At 37.7% G+C, this 11,137-nt stretch overlaps 1 protein-coding gene across 1 annotated transcript; it reads right to left on the bottom strand.

Moving 5' to 3' along the window:
- Positions 1 to 723: 723 nt before the first annotated feature.
- LOC141679207 (uncharacterized) lies at positions 724 to 5,799 on the bottom strand. Its single transcript, XM_074485715.1, has 3 exons — positions 4,647 to 5,799; positions 851 to 1,056; positions 724 to 768 (listed from the first exon to the last, which is right to left on the bottom strand). The coding sequence occupies exons 1-3, from the start codon at positions 5,797 to 5,799 to the stop codon at positions 724 to 726; spliced, it is 1,404 nt and encodes a 467-aa protein (XP_074341816.1).
- Between the last annotated feature and the right edge of the window lie 5,338 nt (positions 5,800 to 11,137).

Genomic DNA, 11,137 nt, shown 5'->3' on the forward strand with positions numbered 1-11,137 from the left:
AGAAAGATTGAGGCTTCAGGAGTTGAAGAGAAAGAAATGCTAATCCCTAACTGGGAAAGACCGTATAAGGTCAAGAAAACATGAGGACGAGGATCCTACAAGTCGGAAACCCTGAGCAGTGACAAAGTGCCTCATACCTGGCGCGTGTTTCGAAGCTGAAGGTTTAATATATTCAGGACATAAAAGACATGTTCCTGGTACTTGGTAATAAATGGAGGAATAAGGTCGACCAGTGTACGAGCATCCAATGAATAAAATTCCCGAAGGACTAATGTACCGAAAATAAAAGATGAATATGAAATCAAACTACAAATGCAGGAGATCCTGAAGGATCAGAAATCAAGTCATGATGAACAATTAGGTTACATACTGAAGATGTTCAAGTACATGAAGGACCGTAAATAGATAAAAGCCACACACGGCAAACAAAGCCATGCAAGGCCTAAACACTGAAGGACAATCTAAAGTCCAAAATCAGAAGATTGGCCAATAATGGTAACCTCAGAAATAACCCAAAGGCTAGGAAAGTCCCGCAAATTTACCATATCCGGGTAAGAGCTATGAACAAAGCCAATGGACATATTAACGCATCATCATGGGTGTCCATCATCTTGAATAAGTCTTCCGACCGTCGATAAATGCTAAGATAGCTCTAGAATCCCAGTCCTGAAACTTTCTCTCAAGTTTCTTCATCAATGCCTCCAAGGCCATGTGCTCACTCCTTCATTTTGCACTCCTAGTGAAAGAAGCTGCGAAGTAGGCGTTGGCCTAATGAGAAAAAGATATTAGAAATCTAACTTCACGAAATGTATATGGTCAATTGGAGTCCACATTACAAAATCCAGCCTACCAAAGAAGGCTGATCAGCCTCAAGAGAAAGCCTTTGACCAACTGGAGATCCCTTAGAAAGGGCTCCGCTAGACCGGCCTCCAAGGGATGCCCTAAGCCAGCCAGGCTCCTCCTTTAATTTGTGAAGTACTGAAAGTTCTAAAAAGAATAGATGTACCAAATACAAGGCATGAGCCCCGCACATCCCCGCCTCAGGAAGCTGTTCGCCTAATTGGAACAAACTTAACCAATGGAAAGATAAGAGGGGTTAGGCCAACTTTAACAAGTTTCCTTTGAATTATGAGGACCCATCAAGAACACGAACATGATAGTTTATGTTCGAGGTCCATCAAGACATGTTGTCCAAGAAAGCAAAAATGTTTCCCTTTGACCAACCAGAGGAGGCCGAGTAGCCATCCACGAAGATCTTTGACCGTCTAAAGGGTCCTTGGATGAGGTCCCCACCCGGCAAGGCACTCCCTCGAATAAAAAAGAGAGAAGTCAAATCCATGAATTGATATTGAGAATATTGAAGTTCAAGAACTTCCATGAAATAGGAACCCGAAGGGCCAAGAAGCTCTAGACATTAAGGTTACGGCCGACTAGGGTCTCAAGGGCTTGGTCTCTATGGCCGACCAAGAGTCCTTGAAGCTGACTCCTCCACATGGAGGGTTAGGCCGACTAGGATGTCCTCAAAGGAACGTCTACAGATGTCCGGAACTAATAGGGATGGCCCCTAAGAGAAGGTTCCAAGAAAACCATGAACAAGAGCCAATGGATGCTCCTAATGAAGACAAGAACTTCCACGGAAACAAGTTTCGTAAAGACTAGAACCCTTACGGAGGGAAATAAGTTTCATGAAGAATAAGACGCTCACGGCTACCAAGAGTCGGTGACGCCTAGCCCTCCACAAGGAAGGATTAGGCTGACTAGAACCTTCACAGAGGAAAATAAGTTTCGTGAAGAGTAGAACGTTCACGAGAACAAGTACATAACGCTCAATAGAAAAAGGGCCAAACGTCCAAAAAGAGCAGAATTGGCCGACCAGGCCACATGAAGGCCTCATAGCCGACGGGAACCCATATAGGGTTGATCCAGACCCTCCTAAAGGTTTTCTGGTGGAACTCCTATGAAATTCCTTGAGAATTCTTGAAAAATTAGGCGCCCGATGAGAACAAGTTCCGCGAAGACGAAAGAGTCCATGAGAACAAGTTCCGCGAAGGCTAAAGAGTCCACGAGAACAAATTTCGTGAAGACTAGGACATCCACGAAAACAAGTTTCATGAAGAATAGAACGTTTACTAGAAAACGATCAGAAAATCCTGGCTGAGGCTAAAAACAAATTGATAGTCTTAAGGGACAAAAAGCCCAGTAAGTTTAAAAGCCCAAAGAAGATAGCCCCGAAGTGGAACGTTCCAGAATACTCCAAGAAATTCTAAAGGAAATAAATGAACAGGGAAGAAAAATTCAAGAATATTCCCAAGCATTCTAGAGAATTCTAAAGGAGGTATTTAAATATATTAAAGTCCAATTATAATTAGGAAGAGGCCCGATAAAAGGCCCAAATCCAATTAGGATTTGGAAAAATAGAGGCCCAAGTCCAATTAAGATTTGGAAGGATACAAGCCCAAATCAATGCCCAAATCCAATTAGGATTTGGAAAAAGAGAAGGTCCAAATAAGGCCCATTCTAAGTTTGAATAAAGAAGAAGCCCAATAAAGACCAGGACTGAGGTCGAATTTGAGGTCGTGAATTCTATTCGACTTCTTTCGAACAGACACCCGAAAATTACGGGTAAAAAAGGCCAGGATTGAGGTCGAAATCCAGGAAAATAAGTCCAGGATTGAGGTCGAATTCCCAAATCAAGCACGATATTTTTCGAGGAAAAGGACAGAATTTTTGACCTAGATCCAGGTCGAAGTTTCGACTAGGATCCTGGTCGAAATCCAGGTCGTGAATCCTAGTCGAAACCCTACGACCAGGAATCAAAACAAGGACAAAATTTCGACCTAGATCCAGGTCGAAGGTTCGACTAGGATCCTGGTCGAAATCCAGGTCGTGAATCCTAGTCGAAACCTTACGACCAGGAATCAAAACAAGGATAAATTTTTGACCTAGATCAAGGTCGAAGGTTCGACTAGGATCCTGGTCGAAATCCAGGTCGTGGATCCTAGTCGAAATCCTTCGACCAGGATTGAGTGGCTGGCCCAAAATTCGACTAGGATCCAGGTCGAATTTTCGACTAGGATCCTGGTCGAAAAAGGGCTGAAAATTAAAAAAAAAGTTTGTGAAAAATTGCAGAAAATTAAGGAAAAATCTCAGAATTAAGGGAAAATTCTAGAAAATTAAGGGAAAATTCCTGAAAATTACGGAAAAATCCCCGAATTAAGGGAAAAATCCAGAAAATCAGGGAAAAATCAAGAAAATCAAGGAAAAATCCTAGAATTAAGGGAAAATTCCTGAAAATTAAGGAAAAATCCCAGAACTAAGGGAAAATTCCTGAAAATTAAGGAAAAATCTCAGAATTCAGGGAAAATTCCAGAAAATTAAGGGAAAATTCCTGGAAATTAAGGAAAAATCCCAGAATTAAGGGAAAATCCAGAAAATCAGGGGAAAATCCAGAAAATCAAGGAAAAATCCCAAAATTAAGGGAAAATTCCTGAAAATCAGGGAAAATTCCATAAAATTAAGGGAAAATTCCTGGAAATTAAGGAAAAATCCCAGAATTAAGGGAAAAATCTAGAAAATCAGGGAAAAATCCAGAAAATCAAGGAAAAATCCCAGAATTAAGGGAAAATTCCTGAAAATTAAGGAAAAATTTCTGAATTCAGGGAAAATTCCAGAAATTAAGGGAAAATTCCTGCAAAATACCAGAAAATTCCTAAAGAAAGGGAAAAGGTAAGAAAATGAGAGGGAAGTTCTAAAAAACAACCCTGAAGCCGTGTACAAGGCAAATCGTTGTAAATGTGTAGGTCGCTCCACACTTTACGCCAAAACGATACCCTGTAAGGGAACGAATGAACTTAACTTCTGCGAAATCTTTTACGATTTCCTAGGAGTTGGGGGGAAAATGATAGGGATAAATAAATCCTGATTACATAATTAATTATTACAGTAATTATAAATGGTTTGGGCTGTAAGGCCCGATAAGAAGATGTATGACATTCATACCAAAAAGGTCAACACATTGATCAGGCCTGATGAACCAGATCAGGCCTGATGGAACGAAGAAGGCCCAAAAACCCTGAATATTAATTAATTTCGTAATTGATTAATAAGGAAAAAATCAGCTATTGAGAAGAGTCCCGATAAGGATATAAATCCTTGCAGATTAGCCTCAGAGGGACCTAAAAGGATAAGGAATCCGTTTCCTACTATTTAGGACTCCAAAGTCCATTCTAATTATGAGACTTTCCCACCAGGTCTCCTATATCAAGTCCAATTCAAGGACCACCAGCATCTATATAAGGGGCCTCACCCCACAAATCAGAACTACATTTTTTGGCTTGATTCTCTAATTCACAGAGATACGTAGGCATCTCGTAAAGGCAGAGTTAAGCTACAAAACAAGAGAGCGGCCATTAAAGGCCTTGAGCTCCCGAACCTTAGCAATAAATACAACAAATAATAACCTTAGTTTTTTATCCATAATAATTTGTTTAACCGCTTCAGAAAATTCTTCGATGTAAAGTCCTCTTCCAACTTCCTATTCTGCTCGTCTGAAATAACAGGGTCAAATATTGGTAGGCTTCGTTCTTGCATCTCTTCCACTTGACTAAATAGACTTAAGAAATATGACTTAACCACACGACACATACCTTCATGATCCAATACATACTCCTGATTAACATCTTTCAGCTGAGAGATACTGCTTTTTTTCTTCCTTGTGATGGCGAAAGCATGGAAAAATTTAGAATTAGAATCACCATCCAAAAGCCAGAACGATTTGGCTCTTTGTTTCCAATACGCCTCTTCGTGGATCAAAAGTTCTTCTAATTTTTTTTTTTCCTCAAAGTATCGTTTCGTTACACTGTCATTATCACAGGCTTCGTACAATTCCAGCACCTCCTTTTGCCTTCGAATTTTCTCTCTAAACTTGTTAAAAAACCTTCTCCCCCATTTTTCCATGAACTTAGACAGATCCAACAGCTTAGGTAAAAATTGTGTTGGAGGTAAATTTTTCCAGTACCCTGAAACTTCTTCGTGGAACGACTCTTCTTTTAGCCACGTATTTTCAAATCTAAACCGAAATTTCTTCTTTAGATGATCAACACTGAGCAAATCCAAGTGCACTGGATCATGATCAGAGTACACAGTATGGTGAACTTTCAACATACACAATGGAAATTTCTGCCACCAAGAAGCCACTGCAAAGGCTCTGTCAAGTTGCTCCCAAACCCACTCCTTTTTCCCTCTGCTATTTTCCCATGTATACTTACCACCCAAAAGATCAAGTTCAATGAGTCCACACTCCTCAATAGTACTACAAAATCCATCCAAAAGCGATTGAGGATGTTTATGCATACCACTCTTATCCCCTTCACTTAGCATATCATTAAAATCACCCATTAAACACCACGGCAGTGATGATTTGTTACTCAGAGTTTTTATTAACTCCCAAGATTCTCTTCTTCGTGCTCTATCTGGAAAACCATAGAATCCAGTTAATCTCCAACAATGGACGTTATTATTAAGAATAAGAACATCTATAAAGTTGCTACTCACATCAACAATCAGACACTCAACTTTGTGATCCCAAAGCAAAGCTAACTCGCCTCCTCTACCTACACTGTCTACCGACCAGTAATTATCAAAACCATAACGCCTACTCAACTCCTTTATTGTCCCTTCAACTGCCAAAGTTTCAATTAAAAACAAAATGTTGGGTTTGTGGGATTTTATTAAATCCGCTAATGCACGAACTGTCCGAGCGTTCCCCAACCCTCGGCAGTTCCAGCTGATGATATTCATGGCTGCTGGCTAGCTTGCACCGCAAGCTTAGCCAATTCATTAGAAGAAGACGCAGAACAATCAATATTAGAAAGCTCCACATCAAATTTATTATTCAGTTGCTCACATGGAGTCATAGCTTTAAGACCCCCCTCAATATCCATTACTTCAAAGCTATCTGGGCCCCCACGCATTCTTTTACGGTCTGCTATCTCCAGCCCAATTAACTCTTCATAAGTTGGCCCATTATTAAAATTTGAACTCAAACTCCCGCCTGGTGATCCCTTATTTTTAGTTACAAAATCAACTGGATAAGTTGATTTTCCAGTGATTTGCAACTGATGCCTAAAATCACTCCTATGACCTTGCTGATTAACAGGATTCACCAATCCATTATCTCCTATTTTCACGCCACCTCTAACTCGCCCCTGACGCGCCTCCCACTCCGTGTCACCATCATCCCTCAACCACTCACTCCTTACCGGACCTGAACTGAGACGCGGTTGTGCTCGAAGCCAGCTGCCCCATTCCTTATTGACTTCATCCTTACGTCGGTTTAGGAGTTGGCCACAATAACGTTCAGTATGCGTCATGATACCACCGAAGAAACAAAACTCACCTAAACATTCATACTTACAAGAAACCATCACCTCCATTCCATTCCCGCGGACAATTTTCTTTTTGCATTTTAGTGGTTTTCTGACATCCAGTTTTACCCTGATTCTTATGAACTCTCGCCAGATACTGGTGTTATTCTTATGATCATATTCAAGAAACTCACCAAAAAAATCTCCTAGCTGTTTTCCCACTGCTTCTGACATTAATCCAGATGGGATATCGAAGATCTGTATCTATATGTTTAACGACCATAGTGGCACATTAATTGGCTCTACTCCTTCAGGGATCTCATATAAGACAAGCATTGCATTATCAAAAGCCCATGGACCGCCTTTCAGGACCCAGTTCATGTCTTCTTTGTGATAGAATTGGAATAGAAAAATAACTTGATCAATTTCCTTTATTAATACCCATCACAGGGCTCCACACGTCTGCCATTTTTGATTTCATTGCACGAGCATTCACACTTCATTCTGTTAAGAATCTGCCTACCACACACAACTCATACTTATTGACCAGATCTGTATCATCTCATTCAATAATGACCGATGCATTCTCCTCTTCTTCAATATCCAAACCCACCATTTGTTCGTCCAAATCTTTAAAATAAGCCATGATACCAGACAAGAATTCACACAGGCTCACACAATTCAGATTCTGAAACTAGAAAATGAATGATGAGAAAAGAATAGAACTCTCACATGATATGGAGAGAAACACGACTCCTATTGACTTAATATCTTTATTCTCCAACAATGATCTTTATATGAGCTCTTAATTAATCTTTTATTACTAAATTGAAGTTGAATTCATATAGGACAAAAGATAGTGGAGAAAGAAAAAAAATTATTTTCATATATATATATATAATTTAAAATTGTTTAAGAGAGGAAAATAAGCTCTTAAAAGTGAGGAGAGAGAAAAAACTCTTAGAGCATCTCTAACAGTCTCTTAGGCCACTGTTCAAATATATTATATAATACTGGCTCTTAATAACTTAATGTGTATTCATCTCCAATAACACTCTTTATATCCACTCTTTAAATAATATTTTAATATTAAAATATTTTTATTTAATAGGAGTACAATACAAAGTGGAGAGAAAAAGTGGGTGGTTGAATTATTTTAAAATAAAATATAGGTTAAGAGCAAGTGGTTGGCTCTTAAAAGAGAGGAGAGAGGAGACTCTTAAGGTTTTAAATAGCCTCTAAGAGTCTCTTGGAGCTCCAGTATTGACAATGCTCTTTATTTTTACACTTAAGAGCTTGTTTAAAGAGATTGTTGGAGATGCTCTTATGGCATGTTTGGTAACTTGGAATTCATTTCAAATTCCGGATTTGGCCAAATATCTTGTTTGGGAACTTTTTAGAATTTGGATTTGGATTTGACCAAATCCAAGTAAACAAAAAAGAGGCTCAAATATTAGAATTTCAAATTACAACCCAAACCACGTAATTTCAACCACGTAATTTCAAATGACAAAACATTATCATAGGTCGGGACCAAATCACTTACCTCCCTTCTCCCGTCTATACACACGCATAAACATCCAGTATCGATCCCTCTCTCTCCGATCTTATTGATTTTGCTCAGAGCAAAGGTGCGATTCTCTCTCTCTCTCTCTCTCTCTCTCCCCCCCTTTCCCTCTCCCTTTTCACTCTCTCTTCCCCTCCCTTTATCTCCCCGTTTCTCTCCTTGTATATGTGTGTATATATATGTCAATCAACTCTATGTTATATTTGCTCTATGTACTCTCTACATGGACATTAGCACCTCTATCTTGATTTTTATTATTCGTATTTGATATTTGAATATTCTAATTATTGGTCTTATTTTTTCGAATTAAAGATATGAACATCGTTGTCTTTAATTTAATTTGGAGATTTGAACATTATAATAGAGAATAATACATGTTCGAATTAAAGATATTTCATTTGTCTTGAGTTTTTGTTGTTATTTTCCGTAGTTGTTATATATGTGTGTGCATACTTGTGTTACAGTGATTTAGTCGTTAGTAACAATCCGTGTAAAATAATCAGTATAGTACAATGTCCGATGAAGTGAGTGCTCGAGATTTATGAAAAGGTTTGAGAGATAGTGATGAAGATATGGAGTTGGTTACAATAGTTGCAAGTTTTATTGTAGTAGTAGTGGAATCATCATATGGTCAAATGTATAGGGTGAAAGAGGTGACGTGGAATGAGTGTGAATACTCTTAAGTTATAGCTACATGGATGAACACTTTAAAAAATGAAACGAAGTGCCGAGAGCAACTACGTCTTGACATAGGTTGTTCTGATAAATTCTGTCATCTTTTACAATCTAAAGGGGGACTAGTTAATAATAGGAATTTCACAGTGAAATAAGTTGTGGCGCAATTTCTTCATGTTCTTGCACATGATTTGAAAAATAGAATAGTACAAGCTCTCTTTGCATGTTCCGGAGAAACCGTGAGCCGTCAATTTCATTTTGTACTCAAATCTGTTTTAAAACTTGGAGATTATTATATCAAGAGAGTGGATCATACTACTAATTATGCACATGACAATAAATGGAAGTGGTTTGAGGTATATTTATGAAACATTTATGTGTTGAATTCTTATGGGTACCGTCATTGATATATAGACTATGTGTAGGGTGTTGTAGGAGCTCTTGATGGGACACACATCAAAATGACAGTCCTTATTGACGATCGAGCAAGATATCGAGATATGAAGGGGGATACTAGCACCAATGTTCTGGCCATATGTGATCCAAATCTTCGTTTCACATATGTGTTTCCTGGTTGGGAAAGATCTGCATCAGATCCTCAGATTCTTCGTGATGCTCTTCGAAGACCTAATGGTTTGAGAGTGCCTAGAAGTAAAAAGTTATCATATTGGAATTTTAGTAGTTAATTTTGGAAACTTAAAAGTATAAAGCTAACAATTATATAATGTGTGTAGATTAGTTCTTTCTCGTGGATTTGGGATATAATAATTGTGAAGGTTTTTTTAACTCCTTATAAGAAAACTATATACCGTTTGAATTTGTGGCAAGGGAACACTCCAACAAATTATATGGAACTTTTTAACTTGAGGCACTCATCCGCTCGAAATACGGTTGAAAGGGTATTTGGGTTGTCACTTAGAGATGGAAGCTTCTTTTCAAAAAAATTCAAATTCGTATCATTAATGCTTGTTTCATTCTTCATAACTTCTTAAGGGAAGAAAATATGGAAGAAACAATATATTTACAAGAGGTAGAACAAGAGCTAGAAGCTATGGAAGGAAATGATGTGGAAGATGAAGAGAATGATATTATTTCAACCGCTCGATCTACGAACGAGTGGACCGAATTTAGAGATTACGTGGCCATTAAGAGTCCATTGGAGCAAAAGAAATCATTTTCCTCCTGAAGTTACAAGTTAAAAGCCAAGTTAAGAGACTATTAAAGATGCTCTTAATAAGTTATACAAACCACGTATATTGGTCCCCCAACCATATACAAATGTCTTCTCAATGTTCAAATAACTGCACTTTAAGTTTTGTCAAAAGAAAACTAAAAACCAAGTTAAAATTATATTCTTGATTTTTATGTACAAAATTGACCGCTGTTTCATTGCCCAAATGCTATTGTTAGGAGTAATTACGAACTTCTAATTATGCCAAAACTATGTGATTTGCTTAAAAAATATTTGTAGATAGGTTGTAGTATCAAGGGAAACTGATCAACCCGCAACAACATCATTGTGGTATCATAGTTAGTGAAGTTTTGCATCAGACCTTGTAGTCTTCTCATACACTTCACTCTCTCCTACATCCTTATCACCACATCCTGCATTGTCAACTCTGGAGAGAAGATTTGCAGTGTTGAGCGTTGATTCTTTCTTGTCGGTATTGTATCCAAAACCTACATATTGTTGGAATAATCTTAAATTTAATTAATAATTATTTGGGTTATTTATTTAAGTTATGTTTTAAATAAGATGTGTTTTGTTTTATTTGTACCAAGATTAGGTCAGCTGGGAGTTACGCAGTATTAGGAGTATTTGAATAAGTCTGAAGTGATGGAGATAATGTGGGAGTGGATCATATTTACTAGCCCATCAGCTCTGTTAATTAGTTTTATCAGTTTTATATATTTTGTAAGGCGTAGCATGAAAAAACTCTGCACGTATTAATTTTGTTTTCTCTCAGTTTCAATATATTAACAAAATGAGCATTTGCTCACAGAAGCTGTCTCATACTTATATATTTATATAGTTTTAGAACTAATTTTCTACATTTGGTATCCGAGCCTCATGATCTAGGGCTTTGTGAGATATTTTTAAATATACACCTATATATGTATGTTAAATATACACCTCTAGGTGGGAGGTTGGTTGGAGAATCCAGTTTGATTTGGGGAAGAGTGTCACTGAATCTGTATCTTGCCCTTTCTAATTTGGGTACTAATTAAAACAACTACTTGCCTTTATCATCTGCACACTCCCACTTGTAGTATAATTAGTAGATATATTAGTATGTATTACCGAATCCTATCGCAAAACAATAATTAAGATAATACTCACTCCGTCCCTAAAAATGTTTCCTCTTTGTGTTGGACACATTTGCCAATGCACACTTTTGATTGTTAATATCTTTAATATCGTATTAATATTAAATATAAAAAATTTATTGTATTAAAGTACTCATAAATACGAATCTAACAAAATCACTCATGACTATGTGTGATCTTATAGATTAGACGTAAATTAGTA

The sequence above is a fragment of the Apium graveolens genome, chromosome 8, assembly GCF_009905375.1.
Source record: "Apium graveolens cultivar Ventura chromosome 8, ASM990537v1, whole genome shotgun sequence".
NCBI classification, from domain to species: Eukaryota; Viridiplantae; Streptophyta; class Magnoliopsida; order Apiales; family Apiaceae; genus Apium; species Apium graveolens.